The 21,416-nt window shown below is 36.6% G+C and overlaps 1 protein-coding gene across 1 annotated transcript; it reads right to left on the reverse strand.

Moving 5' to 3' along the window:
- Positions 1–211: 211 nt before the first annotated feature.
- On the reverse strand, positions 212–20,395 carry LOC140229666 (nephrin-like). The gene is made up of 8 exons (XM_072309910.1): positions 20,236–20,395; positions 11,565–11,873; positions 10,652–10,945; positions 9,462–9,767; positions 3,001–3,135; positions 2,234–2,383; positions 885–1,013; positions 212–243 (listed from the first exon to the last, which is right to left on the reverse strand). The coding sequence occupies exons 1-8, from the start codon at positions 20,393–20,395 to the stop codon at positions 212–214; spliced, it is 1,515 nt and encodes a 504-aa protein (XP_072166011.1).
- Positions 20,396–21,416: the final 1,021 nt, after the last annotated feature.

Below are 21,416 nucleotides of genomic sequence, written 5' to 3' on the forward strand. Positions count from 1 at the left end.
GCTAGTGATTAGAAGATGAACAAAATTGTGGTGAATAACGCCTCCTCTAGCCCGCACCAGCGGTAAGTTTTAAAACAAAAACAAATATAAAAGTTGAAAAGTTCATTGCAAGTTTACAGAAAAAAAAAAATGCAATAGATGTGACGGCAAAGCAAACGAAGGAAGGATAATCGATAATCTTAACATCATTCACTACAAGATGCGTATAGGGTTAAAGGCACTTCGTACAACTGCAGAAATTCACTGGCAATAGCAACAAAAAGAAAAGAGAAAAAAGTAAGGAATAAAGTTGAACGGAAATTTCATCAACACGACCCAAGCCTTCGAGACTGAGAAAAGTATGCTCAGAAGTCGTCCTGAAGCAATCACATTTCCATGGGCTCCTTTGTGGAGACATTCATTATGAGCTCCCTCGTGGAGACATTCATTATGAGCACCCTCGTGGGGACATCTAATATGAGCTCCTTTGTGGAGACAATTCATTATGGGCTGCCTCTTGGAGATTACGTGTATTGTATATCCAATAATAATGTTTGATTTGTTTAAGATCTATTATGGTCTGATCTTATGCCATGTCTAGGATAAATTATTTGCTGAATAAGGTCCTTTTTTCCTCTCTCTCTCTCTCTTCACTTCTTTTCTTTTCTTTTTAAAACAACAAGAAAACAACAATCTGTAAAATTGAATTTAAGAAAAAAAAATAGAGCACACGAAACTCAATTCTCACAAGAAGAAAAAAAAAAAGAGAAAATGGGGGAAATGACCCTCTAAAGAAGACAGAATAAAAATAGTAATGTTCAAACTGTAAGTGATTTGTTGCACACGTAACAGAAGAAAAAACATAGAAGCTTCTATCGTCAGCGATGGGAGAAGGGATGACTTACTAACGCCACGCGCCCTCTTGCGGCGCCTGCAGTAGAGGGCTAGAGTCACTGTAATGAGAAGAACGAAGAGGACGGTCCCACCAGATCCTATGACAACCAGGTTGGTGAATCCCAAGACTTCGGGTGCGGCTGATGTATAAGCACATAATGTGTCATGATCATTTAAACTCGAAAGATTTCTTTTTAACTGTCTTCTTGCTTATAGAATTATGATTATGATTCGGAAAAGTGTGACGTGCATGTCTGCATTCTTGCCATGCATGCAGTGTAAACTATAAAGATATAATCTAGATTTTACTTTCTTCTTGTAAGGGCCACTTTAATCACGCGATCACTATGATCACCGGATTCTATGAGCTGTTGTACATACCCGTTACAAAGATTCGGCGACGATTGATATTATGACAGCTATAGTATGTCAGGATATTAGGGGGTGACTGTCTTCAATGATTTATGGATGTGAATTGAATGAACCTGAAATATTAAAAATACTAATAGATTTCACTAATTTGGCAAACCACGTGATCTCCGATACGCGCATTGCATAGATCAATGGCGACAGACCTACACCCAAATGATTTACACGTGAAATTACTAGGAGCCAAACAGGAACATTACGTATTTATGAAAATATTCTGTATAAACTTGAAGAAACAACTATGAAATCATCATGGCGTTTACGAGCTTATCAATTCCGTGCGTGACTTTCATCGGTCTGCGCGTTTTAACGATACGCGTAATTTCAGAGCTCACTGCATGTGGATGGCATCAACTTCATCTTTTTCAGTAAAACATCGGCAGCACGCATGTGCAGTAGGTATATACTAGGTATATCCTCACGCATGCAAGCGCTGTGGTTACGGCCAGTTCCTCGCAGGGACCAGTAATTTATCGGTCTACGTCACATCGAGACACGATTACAGTGGACTCCCGTTATAACGAAGCCCTCGGGACCGGCGGTTTTCGTTCGTTTATTAGTGCGATTTTTTTTTTTTTTTTTTTAATAACCGAACAGCATAGTGTATAATGATGTAGAGCTAGTATTTTATTTTTTTATTTTTTTTATTTCATTTTATTTTATCTTATTTTATTTATTCATTTATTTATTTTCTTTTTTGGGGGGGGGGGGGGACCTGACTTTTTATTTTGCTGTAACGAGAATTTCGTTATAATGGGAGTACAGACTGTAATTATTATTACAGAAAGTGAATGAATACACAAAAGGTATTGTCATATTGATTAACAGAAAGGAATATTTGGGATGAAAGTAGTTGCGATATACGTATGTTCATACGTGATGCATCTGCCATCTAGCAAGACCAAGTCATTGCCAACCTTGCTAACCTTACCTTTTGTGCATACGAGCACAGTATTGCTAGGGTCGCTTCTTCCCACGTCATTCTCCGCTACAACGGATATGGAATAGCACGTATCGGGCTGGAGCCCACTGAGAATTAAGATAGCTCTCGTTACGCCTGCCACTTCCCCGCATGGTGAACCTGTCAAGAAAGAATTTACGGTGTAGATTTATTATTACGTCACGTTTGTCGTCACAGGGGTTATTTAAAGAAGACTTCACTTAATGCTTTAAGTTGACTTGGCTGTAAGAATAGATTCAAGCAAACAATACAGCGCATGTTTTGTTATGCGGTGGACAAAAGCCATGGACAGAATTTCTTTCATAGTAAAATTTACCACTCGTAAAGCTGTGGACAGGTATGCAGCGCCCATTTTGTCAAGATATGCGAACTAGTGAACGGATGTTACACTCTAAGAAAAATAGGCTCAACTGCACCTTTTGTCATACTGGGAGCACCTACACGGATGCAAATTTGCACCTTTGAGACCAAAAAGGTGCAAAAATGGTACCTTTAAAGGTTAAAAGTTACATCCGTAAAGTGTGACCGTGTTTTCATCTTACACTCAATCAATGCGTACTCAAGATCTTGTTACTTTCTTACGTTATGTTCTGCATAAGAAAATGAAAACACATGTGCAAACTGAATTGAATTGAGTTGAATTAAGTCAAGGTAAATTAACTTGAATTGTATTGAATTTAATTGAATTGAATTGAATTGAACTGAATCGTTTCAAAATTGAATAATGAGGATGATACCTTCTGGATAGAGACAGTGTTTGACAAAAAAGTGCTGATCAGCTTCACCATCATCGGTCGGGAGCCAGGTTACGATTATGGAATCTGATTGATGGCTAGCATCCGCAGATAAGTTGGTCGGTGGATCGGGGCGCTCTGTACAGAAGATCAAGTAATATATAACATCTTAACAAACACAAGAGCTATAAGTCATGGCCTTAGAGTAGAAATACTCTGATAATACACGTCTATAGTCCCAGTGATATAGGGCCAATAATTCCGCAGATAAGATCAGTCATGAAAATTTGTAATGTATACCTCCACGTATGATAAGCACAACAAATTAGACAATATTTCCATAAATTACCAATTATGAAAATGATAAAACTTGCAATGACATGCTATTATTGTGCGGGAAGGGGCACTGTGGTATAGTGGATAAGACTCTTGACTCCCAGTAGGAGGACCCGAGTTCGGTTCCCGCCCAGTGCCTACTTCCTTGGACAAGATGTTATTACCCACCATGTCCCTCTCAACCCAGGACTATAAGTGAGTACACCTTGCAATGCTGCGTGGGATAATGATGATAATGGCAGGGCCCTCTTGGAGAACAGTGCAGTGAGAGCACTTAGAGACTATACCAGGATGAATAAGACCACACACATCCTCGTTATCAACATCATTATTATCATCATCATCTGTATAGTATTAAATGTGTTATTGTTGTTATCATCATCATCATCATTATTATCATTACCATCGATAGCCAATAATCATTCTATGAGTAAATATCTCAGATTTATAAAACAATTAATGCGTAAAAATATTATACTGCTTTTGCTGTAGCCCCTCTGTATTATTCATTGCTGTATTGCTTATACGTTTTGCTGTACATTGTGTAAAGGCAATGAAGAAAAAATAGTTTGTTAACAACTTATGTTTATGTATGAGTATACATGTACAGGTATGAGCATGTACAATGATGATACAGAAACCAATAAATCAAATCAAATCAAACCAAATTAAAATCAAATCAGAAGACCAGGGCCCCATGCCATAAAAAGCTATAGCAGCTCTTGCTGGAATGTCAGTTGTCATGGTAATGACAAGAATCCAGCTTCCTGATTGGCTGTTGCTATGGGAAGTTGCCATCCCAGCAAGAGTTGGTATTTTAACATCTTTTTAATATGAAATGGGGCCCTGAAGGTACCAAGTACTTCACATAATTATGCCGGTAATATAAATATGTGTCTCGGACTGCCATCCATAAGTTACTCTTAGGGATAAACATAAGTTTCGTGCCCCTAACCTTTAAAGGGGAAATTCAGTCCAAATATGAAAGCCCGATAAAAAAAGAGAAAAGCATAGGAGTTCAATGGTAAAAATGTGAATGAAATCAGATGAAAAATAAGGAAGTTATGACATTTTGAAGTTTTGCTAATTACTGCAGAACAGTTCTTGTACAGTGGACATGAATATGCAAATGAGTGAGCTAACCATGTCATAACCTCACTATTTTCTATTGATCGTGTACAAAAAAAGGGACGAAAATTCTTTTTTTTTTCTGTCATTGAAGTCTGACGCATGATGTTATTCCTGGTTGAATAACTTCAGAATAGTGATCAGTTAGATATACGAGGATTTGAGCTTCGGGCAATATTGCATTTGCATGAAAATCTGGAAAGTTCAAAATGTTATGTACAAACTATATGGTAAGTTGAGAGGGTATGGCATGCTCACTTGGCCATTTGCTATTCATATTGACCATTCAAGAACAGTTTCGCCCCAAAATAGCGAAACTTCAAAATGTCATGACTTCCTTATATTTCATCCGATTTCGATCAAAATTATACCGTTGAACTCGAAATATTTTACTCTTTTTTATCAGACTAAATTATATTTGGACTGGATTTTCCCTTTAATTCACGTGTCACGGTTCTGCATACTGTAGAATATCGCACATCACACACTTTTTTTTTGACACACACACACACACACACACACACACACACACACACACACACAAAGAGAGAAAAACAAAGTCTCGCTCTGGAAAGACAAGTACCTTCAGCACTGGCTGAAAAGGGTCGGTGGGCACACTATGTGGTGCTGGAAAGCCAAAGTGTTGGAGAAATCCGTAGATAGGAACTAAACAATGTACATTACAAACAAAAACAAAACCCGGCATCATGGAGAACATCTACAGTTCATGGACATTCTACGTGTATAATGTCAAAGACCAATGGATACGCGCATGTGCCTTGAAAGCCACAATAGCTGTCATTTACTACCCTGAAACAATCGACTTGAGGTGCTGGTGGGGTTTTTTGTGTGTCTTGCTTTGTTTTGCCTTTTTAATCTCTCTTTATTGATCCATTGTTCTGTAAAAACAATGTCTCCACAGAGCCACTTAAAACTATAGAGTAGCAATCTGATAAGGCCACCGTCGTCGTTTTCATTTCCGGTTTGGACAACTTGCTTTTAATGAAGTCTTTCAGAATCTATAAGATATTACATCGAAAAGGCAAGGCAAGACAAACCGGAACGTGATAACGATGCTTATGGCTCGTCAGATGGTTTCAGTTTTTGATAGCTCCGCCGAGAAAACCACTGTTAGAACAATGGAACTATGAACCAGCAATGAAATTCTTTGTTGTTGAGATGAGTGGCCGTCCGTCTATGCCTCCTCCAGGAAAAAAGAAGAAGAAAGAAACCTACAGACAACAGACACATACATCTTGGTCCATGTAATATACGCACACAGAATTTTAATAAATTATATTCATAGATCTACAGGTTACTTCAGCTTGGAGAGGTATGGTCAGTTGTATAAAATGAAATACTGGTAATACAAGATATAGTAATAACATTACAATGATAGAAAAAAAAGCTTTCTTCGCCTGTCCATCCCTGTGTTTTTCTATGTATTTATTTGTATGATATCTACCTATTAATATCTAATATATATATATATATATATATATATATATATATATATATATATATATATATATATATATATATATGTATATAAAGATATATATATATATATATATATATATATATATATATATATATATGTTCATCTACCTGATTAAATATCTCCCTTCGTTCATCATGTCTTCCTCATTCCCTTAGTATAAGTTCCCAACAACACGAGGATAATCAAAGAGACGATCTTATTTCTTTATTAATGGGCAAGACGAGGATTCCTAATACCATAGATAAGCTGAATATCATAAGTCACTCTATTAAAAGATGATTTAAGAACGAAGTGATCTTAATGTGCCTGTCGAACATTCATTCTTATGTTTATCGGTATCATTTGTCTTTTGCAAAGACGAATGTTTATGTTGATGATGTAATTCCTGATTTATTTTGAGTTATGCATTGTTGGAAAAAGAATGAAAATAAACGAATTGAATTGAACTGAACTGAATTTGAATTTACATCATTATCCTCTTTTTCTTTTCAGTACCATTAGTCCCTCCCCTCAACCCCCCCCCCCCCCCCCTCCCTCCCGCGCGCTTTCTTAAGTCCATATACATCTGAAATCAGCCTTGCTCCTATTGGGAACAGCTGTCTCTAGCACATGCGCAGAACAGCATTTTTGCCTATAAGTGCGTCGCAGCATTAACGTCGCAGACCTATCAAAAGCTTTATAAAAAAAAAGGTAAACCTTGTCAGACTGTGTTTTTTTTTCTCAAATAGAACTTTCATTTTTTTTTAAATACCAATTGATGATAAATCACCAAATTAACAGTCACTTATCATTACTTCAGCTCACAATTTGACTATCAATTTATATCCAAAATTATGGAAATTGATACCTCTGTGCGACTGGAAAAGAGAAATAAAAAGGAATGTCGATTTAAAGGAAATGCGTCAATTTGATCTGGTCAATTGACCCACCTTCTTAATTACCATGAACAAAAAAAAAATCACGCACAATACTGTACCTTTCAATATAGCGAGCATAGCAGTATAAAGCGATGTGACAGAGGCAGATCCACGTTTGGTAAGGTCCCACCGTTCCCCAGCGCAAGAAGCTAGCTTCGAGCTGGTCACGCAGAGTGGAATTTAACACCTTCGTAACTACGCCACGAGACCCGACAATAGGCTGAAACCACCTTCTAATTTTCATTTACTGAAATGATAAGTCTTCGGTTACAATCTATGATTCCTTACATGCTTATTATCACAATTATAGAGCCACCGAAAGTTAATGGAAAGCAATTTCTGATGAATAGATATTGTCCAACGAAACTACAGATGGCTCGAATATTCGTCACGCGGTAGCGCTGTAGTCCTGTTTTAGTTTGATGTTAATTGCCAAGACGTGCGTATTAAAATTGTTATGGTAAAGAGGATAAAGAATATTATGATACATGTCTATTATTTGCGGACTTGCTGTAGAAGCAACTGAATATCTATGAGCAAGTTGACAAACGGCTATAAGTCACATCAGAGGGAATGACATGTAATACGAAGATAACGTGCTTGAATCGGTGACGCCAAAATCGAGAAAACGTGGTCCACTAAAATCCACCGCGATGCCTCTAAACTATATTATAGAATTGGCTTTAGAATCTCTGCAATCTGATTGGTCAATTGTCATGCATTGATTTTTCCTGAGCCATGCGTCCGGTAAAATCCGAACGCATGGCCACTCGTCCGGTAAAATCTGTATCACTAGTATTTTGTATACCGAGTCATACCGCATACACGCATACAACATATTGACATGCCGTAAGCAGAAGATAATATTGCGTTTATAGATTGATCCGAGCACAAAGAATTCATCTAATATTAAAGTCCAGTCACCTATTGCTAAAACTACAAGAAGTTTCCCCTCTGAAGCTTCCCCTGCCTCATTTTAGTTTTTCCTTTGCGCTCTCTGACTCCTCAAATGAAATGGAAAATGGATCGTATAGTCTGATAGTTTTGGTTGAGACCTTACTTCAGGTTTCTAACATTTTTGGATAAGATATCAAGAAGCCTCTTATGTAATATAAACGAGCATGTAATTCCAAGAGGAATTCGATGTTTATTTGATGAAAATTGGTTTTGAAATGGTTGCCATATCCACCACGGAGCGACCCTGATAAAAGGTGGGACCCACCTTTTATTACAATTGCTTTGTTTTACTTTGTTTGTGGATGTCTCAGCCATTCAAAAAACCATTTTTACTCAAATTGGAATGACATCCTCTTAAGATTTGTGAAGTTACGAGTACACGAGTACACTGTATAAACTTTCACATTAAAGAAAAGCGATACCACCAGCCCCTACATACAAGTGTAGTTAAGTTAAGCTCTGGCAAACTTCCATTGAAGTTTTCTGCCACATTACCGATATCAAAATCTAGGGGAAATTTATTTTTTATTTTCATCAAGCGTTTTGTCGGATACTTTGTTTCTCTGACAATTTGCCCTCAGCCAATCAAATGCACGGATTCCCGTACCTTATAACAGTTTGTCGGGTAAAATATCTGACAAAATGCTTGATGAACCCCCCCCCCCCCCTGATCTCCACACTTTCTCTATTAATGATGTTTTGTTCCGATGGCGCGCCAGGGTAGATGTGATTCGATAAAAAGGAACACGTGACCTTTTTTTTCATAATAACAACATTTTCAAGATACCAGATTATTTCAGAAAATAGGGGGAGGTTTACAGACATACGTCCACAGAAAAGGAGTCTGATTGCTTAAAAAAAAAATGAAGATAAACGATACTTTGCATATGTGTATATTGTGCCTTTGGCGACTTGAAGAGGTGACGCGAAGAGGTATATTTGTGTGATGTATGAGTATGTGCTCGTTTTTATGGCATTTACTTCGTGCTTCACGAAGCATTTTGTCGTTGTGAGCAAATTGTATTGAAAATGAAGGAAACGTCCTGTAAATAATGTGATTTAGATGTAAGCTATCCTTTATTATCTCCGTCAAGGAAGGAGGTTAAGTGATCATTGACATTGGTATGTATGTTGCAAAATAACTCAAAAAGATGCGAACGGATTTAAATGAAACTTGCAAGAAAAGTCGATAATGACACAGGAAACAGATGATTACATTTTGGCAATGATCCTGAAATTTTTATAGATATTTGATGACGTAGACAAAAGGCTTCTTATTGAGAAATTGCATGCGCGTCTTAATCGGTGGTAGGAAAGTCTCCAAGTGCTCCGGTCATTGTTGTGATTGTTCATGAGAGAATGGAGAGTTAGAGAGAAGAATTCTGTTGAAAATGTAAAAATGAATGAATGAATGAATGAATGAATGAATGAATGAATGAATGAATGAATGAATGAATGAATGAATGAATGAAAGAATGAATGAATGAAAGAATGAATGAATGAATGAATGAATGAATAAGTGAATGAAAGAATGAATGAATGAATGAATGAATGAATGAAAGAATGAATGAATGAATGAATGAATGAATGAATGAATGAATGAATGAATGAATGAATGAACTCACGTTTGCCGTGGATGTCGATCACCATCCTATCCTGCCCCATCGCATTGCTGGCCACACACCACCGACTGCCGAAGTCTCGGCCGGCGACCATGGCATCGAAGGTCAACGTGGCGACCACCGTCTGCTTGTATTTGTCGTCCAGCACCCTGGTCAGCGACGTGACGCCCCATGTGATCGGCTGGCTGTCGGTGGTCAGCCAGCTGATTTCCGGTTCCGGGTAACCCTCGGCGGTACAGGTGAGGGTGAGTTGTTGACCTTCGTTCACGGTGATCGTCTGCTTCTTTCCAGTGACCACGGTTGGCGCGTCTGGTGACGTCATAGAATATAGTAATAATGATAATGATGATAATGATGATAACAATAATAATAATATTGATAGCAATGATAATAATAAAATTATGATAATAATAGCAACATTGAAAATAGCAACAACAACAATCATAATACTAATAACAGTAATGGTAGGAATGATAATAGTAATGGTAATGTTATTGGGAATAATGATGATAATAATAGTCATAACAATAACATTAACAAAAATAACAATATTGATAATTATATGATCTCTTTATCTAGGATGGACTCTCCAATGTTGCCCCTGCTCTTACCCACATCGTCCGGCAATCATTATTACCCGAGCGTTACCAGGTAGGGTCCTACCCATTTATACAACCTGATCGAAAGGGACATGGTGGGTAAAACCATTTTTTATCATTTTGTTTTTGTCCAATAACGTAAGCACTGGACGGGATTCGAACTCGGATCCTCCGAATGACAGCCGAGAGTCTTATCGTCACAGTGCGGCCCTTAACGAATGAGTACAAAGTGCCACTTAATCATTATATGACATTACACATTAAGGTCATTATGAATCGGAAGTCATTTCAGTTTACAGAAAGAGCCTCAAAGTTGTCCCAGTTACTAGTAATGTAATGGGACCTCTCTTTTTTTTTTCTTCATTTAAATCGACATTTCATATAGCCTAACATTGTACATAAAGATTTAGGGATGCTATTTTGGGGACCTAAATTTTGACTTCGTTGTAACAAGAATTTCGTTATAATAATAGTATTCATTGTAACGCGAATACACTGTACTACTTTAAGGACCAACTCTTCAAAATTCTGCTGACAACCTTTGAACTTTACTCGCCAGAAGAATGACCGGGATGTACATGTATTTATACTTACACTGGACTAAGATTTCCAGGTCAGTGTGAGCCGACAAACCGACACCGTTGGCAGCGGTACACCTGTACCTTCCGGCATGCCGACGAGAGAGGGCGCTAAACTCAAGAACAGACTCGCCAGCGCGCAGCGCCGACTGCGCAAGGATTTCGTGGACATGTCCGACCTTTGACCACCGGATGAAATCCTCTGGTTTCGGGTTTCCGTCGGCCCTGCAGTGTACGCGCACATTGGTCATACCTTCGTTAAAGGTCAATTGGGACATGTTGCTTGCAACGACCGGCGTTGATGGTGGATCTGGAAAGTTGGAAAATAACGATAGAAAAGTGGTGCCGGTGGATTTAAGGCTATAATCAATGTGAACACAAGAATGGAACGCCCAATACCAATCATTGTCAGTTATAAATATATGAAACATGAAGGAGAAATTAAAAAAGAAGCTGAGAAAAAGGGGTTATCAAAAGAATGCAGAAAGGGTAAGAAGGCACGAACAGACACTTGAACAGATAAGTAGAAGTAGAGGAATATTACACAGAAAGACAAAAATAGTGGAAGAAGACTATTATAAGGTCATTGTCAGAATTTGAGGAAGATGTAGAATGTGAAGTAGATAAGAAGAAATATTTTATTTTGTTCAATTTGTATTCCTTAGAAGGAGATACATCAAACTATAATAGAAAATACCATGCATCATAATAAATGTGATACTTTTACTGAGCGTAGAGTGAACGAATGGTCAATGAAACAGAAACGGAGGAGTACCAAAGGTATATATTAAATGAAGTGATGATGGAAATATTTGAAAATTGGCTTGATAATGTATTGCAGATCCCAGTGAATACTTTGTGTTCCGAAAATTGAGGAAACAGATAAGCATTAACCAAAATTATATAATACTGTGATATTGCATCCGTACACTGGACATCAATGACGCAGGCCTCGGCGCAAACTTGCGGGCAGACGGAATTCGCCTGCACGCAGCATGTGATTTGCGAACCGTGATCGTCGACCAGGGGCACGAAGTCGTAAGAAATCGTCAGGGGCTCGGCGCCTCGACGGATTTCCGCTCCGGCTCGGTTTGTCTGGACGGGCGATCCATCTTTGGCCATCAGGAGGGACGGCACTCGGTTCGGCGATTTGACCTCTGCACTACAAGACAACCCTGCGGGTGCGCCGGCTCGAACGGGATCACACGGTGACATCATTACAGACCTCGAGCAAAAGTCTACAATGGAAAAGGAACAGGAAGTGTGCAATAAGACATGCAGCCATGTAGATATTACACGAAACAAGTGTATGAGTGTATGTGTGTGTAACATGTTATATTATTATTATTATTATTATTATTATTATTATTATTATCATTATTATTATTATTATCATCATCATCATCATCATCATTGTCATTGTTATATTATCATCATTACAGTGCATGGTATCGTTATTTCCTCTAATAGTTCATCCCAATCCGAGGCTGAATTACAAATTATTTTACAAAATTGATATGTATACAGTATTATATAAATATAAAAAGGTAAAATTACACAGTGCAGATATTGTACAAACATCATATACAAGCTTATACAGAACAAATACAATTCAATATTGCGACAATAAAATATCAATTATTGTCATCGATTTCATTTTATTTTATTTCATTTTATTATATTTCATTTTATATCATTGTATTTTATCTAATAAAATCATTACTTCTTTTTCTTATTTGGTAGGTATTATCCAAGTTTGGGTGCAATTTCCTTCCTGGGGTCAAAGCACACAAGATTTGCTTTAAATTACTCATCAGATTCAGCCTTTTATATTATTCTATTATTATTATTTCATCAAAAATTGCCTATCTATCGGATTTTAAAGAATTGTTTGTGGTGTCCCACAAGAATCCTGCTGAACACCACGCCTCTTTATTATCTACATCACTGACATAAGTAATGCCACTGATGCATTTTCTTACATTTTATATGCAGGTGACACAAACATCCTCTGCTCTTATCATGGTTTATTCTCATTATGTGATACAGTAAATCATAATTTAGTTGAAATAAGTAAGTGGTTGAATGCAAATAAACTCTCTGTTAAAGAGATCGTATATTTTGGTTGAGACCTAACTTCAAGTTTCTAACATTGTTTTGTGAGATAAAATGAGAAACCTCTTGTGAAATTTGAAAAAGCATGTAATTCCAAGAGGAATTTAACTTTTATTTGATGGAGATTGGTTTTGAAATAGCTGAGATATCCAAACAGACCAATCCTAATAAAAGGTATGGGACCCACCTTTTACTACCATTGCTTTGTTTTACTTTGTTTTTGGATGTCTCAGCCATTCTAAAACCGATTTTCATCAAAAAACTTTGAATTCCTCTTAGAATGGTTTGCTCTGTACTATTTCACAAGTGGTTTCTTGGTATCTCACAATATTCTCCTCTCTACCAATACTATATCATCCCTTTAATATTGATAAATGTAATTATATGTTATTTAGTAATCAGCTGATCTGATGAAATTCAATCTTTTTCTTAATGGTGCTAATCTTAAACGTGTTGATGTATCAACATTTCTTGGAATAAATCTCGATTATATAGAATCTCGGAATTATCCTAATTTGTATACGATGCTCAAAGGAGAATTTCTAGTTTCACATAATTTTATTGCTGAGTTGCGTTTTACAAATATCATTATTTTACGCCTACTATCATTCTTCCATTAAATTCGTACTGTAGCATCGTATGGGCAAACACATCTACTTCAAATATAAACATTTAATAGCTATACAAAATAAAATCACTCGAATAATGTCAAGAGCGTAGCCACGATCACAATGTCATGTTAAACCACTTTATTCAAGTGTTATTAATAATTGAAACTTCTCAATGTTACTGAGCTCTTGCAGTACAAAGTGGGTATCTTACTGTCAATTGGTCAATGGTCTTCATGCCGAGTCAATTATTCTCCAATCTGTTTTCATTAACCGAATCTGCTCTAAAAGCAATAACTACTACAGGACCTAAATTTTGGAATGATTTGAATAGAGAAATAATCCAATCTCAGTCTCTTAATTCATTTAAGCATAAACTCAAACTAGCTTTTCTGAATTCATACTTATAGCTATTTTTCAATCCTCCTCGACATTCTCTGTTCACACTTCGTATTTCTGTCATTGTATCTAACATGTGTCTCGCTCGCGATTTCTTCAGTCTCCTGGACTTTCTTTGTGCATACTTTGTATTTCTGTAATTGTACACTGTATCTGACTTGTACCTCGCTCGGGTGATTATGCAAATCTCCAGAAGTTTTGTGCCACGGACATTGGGATCTTTGTCTTCTCTTTGTCTTTTTTTTTAATTCTTCGAAGTTAACATTTCCCCAATTTATTAATTGTCATTCCTTTCAATTGTAAATATGAAGTAAGAATTAATCTCATATCAGCATGTGGGAATCTACACCCTGCAAGCAATCCTTTACAGATTCCTCATATTTCACATGTTTAATTGTCTTAAATGCTGTATTTGACAATTCACCCATGCGTTTGTTTTTTTTTTTATGTTTATGGTTTATTTGTTGAAATGTGGAATATGGAACCATAAAAACAAACAAACAAATATAAAATAAACGAATTAAACTCACTCTCATTGTCAGTACAGTGCCCGTTCTCTATCTTTACACCTGCACATACGACGTCACATCACGCTTTCATATCAACATTATCTTAGATTGACTGACCCAAAAAAATCTTGAACGAGTTGCCACCCCTCATAAAAGCTGCCAGTTCGCTTAACGACTAGATTAAAGAATCATATCATCTCGTAAGGTTGTTTAATCGTACGATACTTTTTTTATGGCGTTCTGAATGAATGTCTTTTTTTTCTTGCTGTCACTCTATCGGCCTATATATACCCGCATGTATCGCTTTGCTGTCCCTTATTTTCCATTCTCTTTTGTCTAGCTCGTAAACAGTACAGCTCGTGGGGATGTATGGTCTAAGTTGATGTCGAGCTCGTGGGCTTGCCAACTTACACGCTCGGGGGCTGTATGACTCGTAAGCTGAATGAATGATGGGCTGTATGGCTTGTGGGCAGAAATCTCGTGGGCTGTATGACTCGTGTACTGTACGATTCGTGGCTTGTGACGTACATTCGCCATCAGCACACAGTGAATATGAAACACTCTCCATATAATGTTCTCAATATACGTTTTCATCGCTGTTGGCTACAGTTTGATATTGACTTTGAAATGTTATCGTGCATTTACAACTTACAGAAGAATTCCAGTACAGTTATGATTTATTCTAGAAAAAAAAAATTAAGTCACATCAGCTAAAATCTGATTAAAATTGAGTAAAAATAAGAGAGGTTATGATATTGATAAATCTTGCTAATTAATGCAAAACAGTTCGTGAACAGTTGATATGAATATTCCAGAGCGTGATCTGATGATGTCACCTCACAATTTTTTATTCATCGTGTGCAGAACACTGACGAAGTCTCACAGGTTTTTCTTCAGTAAATGTGTTAAACACAATTCATTCCTGGATGATTAACTTCGAAATTGATTAAGCAGATATATTAGGATTTGATACTGATGTATAATTGTCTCTGAGCAAAAAAAAAAAAAAAATATGAACACTCAATATTTTGTATTCAAAATATTTGGAAATTGTGATGTGATGACATCATCAACAAGTCACTCATTTGAATTTCGCATTAATGGTTCAAGAAGTGTTTTGTGAGAATTAATGAAATTCATAATTCCATAATTTCCTTAATTTCTATCCGATTTCGATCAGCTTTCACTGTTGGAATTATGAAATCTTTTCTTTCTATTTAGACTATACTTAAAAAAAAAAACTCCGAGTTAATGGAAATCACGGGTGAAAGGTCATAGAAATACGGGGTTTTTTTCTGTGGGTTTTTTTTTTTTTCTTCTTCTTCTTCAAGGACGCGGCTTGGTGAAGGTTTCTATTGCACGTTATACCCCATCTAAATCTGCCTTTGATTTCCGGTCATATGCGCTCGTTGTTGCTACTCTGCCGAGTGAAAGTAATTTTAGCAAAACGTTCTAGTCTGAGAAGCTCAACTATGTTAAATCTAATACCATGTTGGTATCGCTTCCATTCAAAATAGATTTGGAGCACTTCAATTAACATCCTTTCGTCGAGAAGTATATGTTTATATCTTATCCTATATCGGATGACTTATCCGGGGCCTTGATCCAACTTTCGATTAACACTTCCGCGCAAAGTACATAAGTTTTAAGATTTACATTTTGTGCTTAAGCAGAAATCATTCTCCTCGTTATTGCTTGATTTGATGGAGCACAAGACATCACATGAGACGCTATCGGAGTACGTACTCCGCAAAGTAATAGACACTGAAAATAAACAAATATCCCTATTAAATTATCACTACATGTCCATGGCTTATTGACAGCATCATATCCCCGAGATGGTTTCCAGCTTCATGCGATACTGGAAGGATTAAACGTAATATCGAGTGAACCTTCCTTCAACATTTCAATGTATACTCAAGCTGCAGAAGCTGCAGGTTAACCAATCCCCTGCGAGATTTTGAACCCCTTCATGACTACTGTTGACTTTGTGCAGGTACCAACCGGTTTCCGAAATTTCTGGGATACGGGTTAAAGGTCCTGTTTACCTTTGGGAGCAGTGATTTAAAAATGTTCAAAATATCACATTTGATGCATATGTGTATGTCAGCTGTATGACAAAACATCCTACCATTCAAAATGTTTGCAATAAGGCCTAAATTATAAGGGGATATCAGTATTTTTCTCAAGAAACCATAACTGTAGACGGTGTAGTCTGAAAACATTTTTATTATAACTATTGTTCACATTTTGTATATTTGTTAACATCTATTATACTGGTTCAATTTTTTTACATTGGTTGTTTTTATTCTAACCTTTCAAAACTATATTGAAGCACTAATGTTGGGTTTTTGTTTTATGTGCAAATGGTAAATTATGCCTTTCAAGTAATAACTGATTTTTGACTCGGGAGCACCAAAAGGGTAACGAACAATCCTGGACAGTGCATATCAATTATGAAATGGGCTTTAAATAGAATCCCTACAGTCTGACTGATCAAGATTATCATACATTGACTTTTTACTGATCCACACTGAGCCATGCATCGGATGAAAATAAAAATCTGAACGCATGGCCACATGCATCCACTAAAATCTCAGCGCATGTCTCAAGCCTTGTACTTGTATATAGTGCTGTACACTGTAAAAACATGGGTGTTAGATTTAACACCACGGGTGTTAAATCTAACACCGATCAAACTTCAATAAAGGACCACACCCACAGGTGTTAAAAATGCACTGTGATGGTGTTGAAAAGTGTTCACCTGACACTGCGTGGTGTTAATTTGACACTGTACCTGGTGTTATTTTGACACTGTACTGGTGTTAATTAAAAAATGACACCACATGGTGTTGATTTGATATTTGTTGGTGTTAATATCAATGGTTTAACACCCGTCCAGCTTCAATAAGGGACCACACCAGCTGGTGTTACTTTGGTGTAAATTTATTTTCACATTTTTTCAAAAATCTAGTATTTTAATGTAAAATTCTTGATCGTCTTGTTTAAATTAAAAATCAACAAGAAGTGCAGTTACTAAGAAACTCTTCAAAAAACAGTTTAAAATTTGGAAATGACACCCGGGGGTGTCAATTTAACACCATAAATGAGCACCGAAAATTTAACACCAGCTCGGTGTTCACTATTTAACACCGGACTTTTTGCAGTGTATGTGTATTTTACGAATTATGCACTTATGCACAGGCCTATTTCGCGGACTGGTGAGAATGGGATGCTCTCGTTTAACTTTGGAAACAGTCTAAAACCTAGTCGCTGCGTTCGTGGATGTAAAGAGCTCGATTCACTCTTTCATGTTCATCACTTTATGCTGGTCTTGTGGACCTTTTGAGAAGACTTAGTTTTTAATCAGTCTTTAAATAACCTTTATTGTTTATGACCTTATGATGGGATGTCTTCCATCATGCTGTTCAGCGCATCCGACTTCGAAGTCCCAAGAAAAAAAAAAAAATCCCCCTAATCTCGAGCTGTACCCACAAGCGCACCTGCGTCTTGCAGAAAGGTCAGTGTGTACAGTGATCACGAGGCCGAAAGTAATCGGTATTGGCGTTTCCAACATTGAGTTTGAACCGGACCTGGTTGAGACTGAGACTGTGTTTAAGCGTTGTTTTGTCGACGCACTCAAGTCCCCTACAAATATCAGTAAATGACTGATCTGTATTCATTACATATACAAAAAAAGTGTATCACTTCGATGATTCATTGCACTTATCCACATGGTCATTTTTATCCTTCGGGATCATAGCTTTCGACTACACGAGTAATGAATATCAAGATGTTTTAGGGGCAAAAATCGTACAAGGGCTTTCCATTGTTCTGACGGTATAATGGCACAGGTCTGAGGGTATTGGTGTAAATGAATCACAAACTGTGTAACTTAGATTGGTATTCTGTTTAATGCATCTGGTGATACAATTATTGATGTTTACAAAAAAAAAATCATCTAATATACTGGTATTTATTCATTTATTGGTTGAATAAGTACTTGTCACGATGGAAAACAGATTTGCTTAATCAAGAGTGAAAAAAAAAATAATATAAGGAAACCATACTGAACTCCAAAAATTTGGATATTTGGCGTATATCACACACACAAAAAAAAAAATTGTATAAAAATATTCATTGAAAAAAAAATCCTTCGAGTGAAATGAAACTTAAAAGGTATAGGAACAAAGATTTTTTTTCTTAACACGTTTATTTTTTTTTCTAATAAACTAAGCAAAAATAACAGAACTTTCAAAGCTTCATCGTCTGTCATCATCTGATATTCTCAGAAGATGCTCAGAAACAAACAAAACAAAACTTCAAACTGAATTACACTGGAATATTTTGTTATGAAAAGAAGTGCATGATGATCTCATTAACATGATTAAAGGACACGTTCACCTTCATTGAATTGAGAGAATATAGCAGTATTGATAATACACATTACTGAAAGTTTGAGGAAAATCAGACAATCCGTAAAAAAGTTTTGAAATTTTCAAGTTTTATTGTCGCCATCCCTGGATGAGAAGGCTTCTTGCTGTGATGTCACATGTGTACAAAAATATAAAGAAAATATAAAGAAAATTTAACATATTTTCACTTTACTCCCATAATAAAAGAGCACTTAACTTGCCTCTTTCAGAAGGCAGGGAGAATATTACCCTTGACATATATCAGTAAAATGTCGACGGAACGTGTGTTTTTTTTTCAAAAATGAATTTATTTGTAATTATTTCTATATTTTCCTTTTATTGTTCTACGCATGTGGCATCATACCTGTAGTGATCTTCTCATCCAGCAGTTGCATTAAACAATACATAAGTTTTGAACGGATTGTCCAACTTTTCTCAAATTTTCACTGGTGTGTCTTATTAATATTGCTGCATTTTCTCAATCCATGTGTCTATGGGGGTGACATATATCCTTAATCGCTTGTAGTGAAGTCAGACTTTTATTAAGAATAGTTGTTCAACTGCCTTAGAATCAGTGACACTTGAGTATAAAATCATGATATTAAGCATGAATATTAGCATTTTATCACTATTTCAGCACCGGCACATGTAACAATTTTAAATTATTCAAAGTTGATTCGTCTTATTCACATAGATTTCTATGCCTTAGCTTTCCCATTGTTTGGAATTCCCTACAAAGTAGGATTATGTTCATGCTCAGACTTCATGGTATTCTTATGGTTGAATCTTTAAATGTTACTAGTACACATTTTGCTGAAATACGGATCATGCGATCTTCACATCGTCTCGCTGAAGACACAGTGTGTGATGTGATATGCATTATATGTGTTCTGTTTTTCGTGTGATATTCTACACAGTAACTTGCTATATTTGTGCCAGCACTATTTTTTTGTTAATATCTTGCCTCAAGTTCTCTATTCAATTCACATGGATTTCACACAAATGCTCACCAAAATTCAGATTGTTAGATAATGATGAAGATGTATAAATTATTTTGCCATGAGTTTTCATTGTATTTTGGGTTTGTTTTTTTTTTTAATGGAAAAGAATATTTAGAATGACATCTTATCGGTAACGACCAAAAAGCATATAATTATTTGATATTTTGTCAGTAGAAAACATAGTCAAAAGCAACAAGCTGCAAAATATCAGCAAGTAGGGCCACAGTAAAGGTGACGGACTGTTTGGTTTATATCATGCCATTTTTAAAGAATTTGATTGCAAAATGGGCGAAGCCCCATGCATGTTTAGACATTCTAATCCAAGCCCATTATCAGATAGAGCAAAATAAAGCCTTTTTGCATTGATACCTCACTTGTGACATAATGAGGAATATTCCAGAACTTATGATTAAAAATGTCCCATGTTCTCTAATTATCCCCCTTGTTTTTAGCAGCTTTAATGACTAATATCTCTACTTAACAAAAAACGGAGATAATTCGTTTTGCGATCGAACTCTTCACATAATTATTCTAAGTCACGGAGTAAACTTACCTTCAACAGTCAGTCGCGCAGTGCTCTCAAATTTCCCCATCGGCGTCACCACGGAGCAGGTGTAATTTCCTTCGTCGTCATTCGTTACGTCGCTGACTGTCAAAATGCCATGGAATCCATCGACAGTGTCGATCACCAAATCGTATTTGGCAGACCTCATGGGCGAACGGATTGTCATACAACCGTTGGTACGGAAACTGCAGATGTATTTGACGAGGACGTCGACGTCGCCTTCATCGTGGCGGGAAAAACTCCAGGTGAGAGATCCGAGGTCCATGACGTCGGGCGGATCGTACGCGCACGAGATATTGGCGTCTTCGCCGGTTTGGACGACGAGAGAGCTATCAGTCGTGACGGGCCCCGGATCCAATCTTGCCATGTTGCCTGTATATGGTGGTGAGAAACGCCGCAGACTCTTTCAAGTTAATTGCCTTAAATGTCAAGTTATATCGGAACGGATGCGGTTTATCTTATGAGGAATTCGCCCGAGACCCAATGGATGGTACAGTTCACGGAATCAAAAGAGCCAACAGAAGTCGGCTGAGTGTCTCTTTGCTTCACGGTTCATGGTAGGTGGTACATTTGATATTCTCTCACATCACTTTACTGTAGCTCCCCAACGTTAGAGACATATCGCAATGGCTTTTCCCAGAGCAATCGTAGATTAATGCATATTATATATTATATATATATATATATATATATATATATATATATATTATGCATATTCATTTACTAATTTATATAGATATATTCAATTGTTTATTCATTTGTAACATATTTTGTGAAAGGAATTTCTCTTTTTTTTTGCCAAATGATTAAAAAAAAAGGAAATTACGAACATTGTGAAAATTACGAAGAACGAAGATAAGAGAAAATCGTAATATGTAAATTAGCAATGTGTACACAACTACAAGAAAGTGTATAACGGAAAGAAAGTTTGAAAGCAATTGAATAACGCTAAATGTGTAAGTCTTCACAATTGAAAATATAGAAAGGCACTGTTTTTACAGTCTCAACAAACGTTTCAGTGACAAATTTTTAAAAAATCACAAGAACAAAATATTCGATGTTATACCCCCACTCCTATACTGTGTAACGGAATAGATTAAATTTTTCCGTCTTAATGGAGTTTATTTTGTCTTTATCAGAAAAACAAAAATACGATTCGTCAACAGTAC

Source organism: Diadema setosum, chromosome 6 (assembly GCF_964275005.1).
Source record: "Diadema setosum chromosome 6, eeDiaSeto1, whole genome shotgun sequence".
Lineage (NCBI taxonomy): Eukaryota > Metazoa > Echinodermata > Echinoidea > Diadematoida > Diadematidae > Diadema > Diadema setosum.

Coding starts and splice junctions, on each gene's coding strand:
- LOC140229666 (XM_072309910.1), bottom strand. CDS start 20,395: ATGAGGTCTGCCAAATACGATTTGGTGATCGACACTGTCGATGGATTC. Junction 3,136..9,461: donor GATCGACATCCACGGCAAAC/GTGAGTTCATTC, acceptor TCTTCTGTACAG/AGCGCCCCGATCCACCGACC. Junction 244..884: donor CAAGAGGGCGCGTGGCGTTA/GTAAGTCATCCC, acceptor TGCTATTGCCAG/TGAATTTCTGCAGTTGTACG.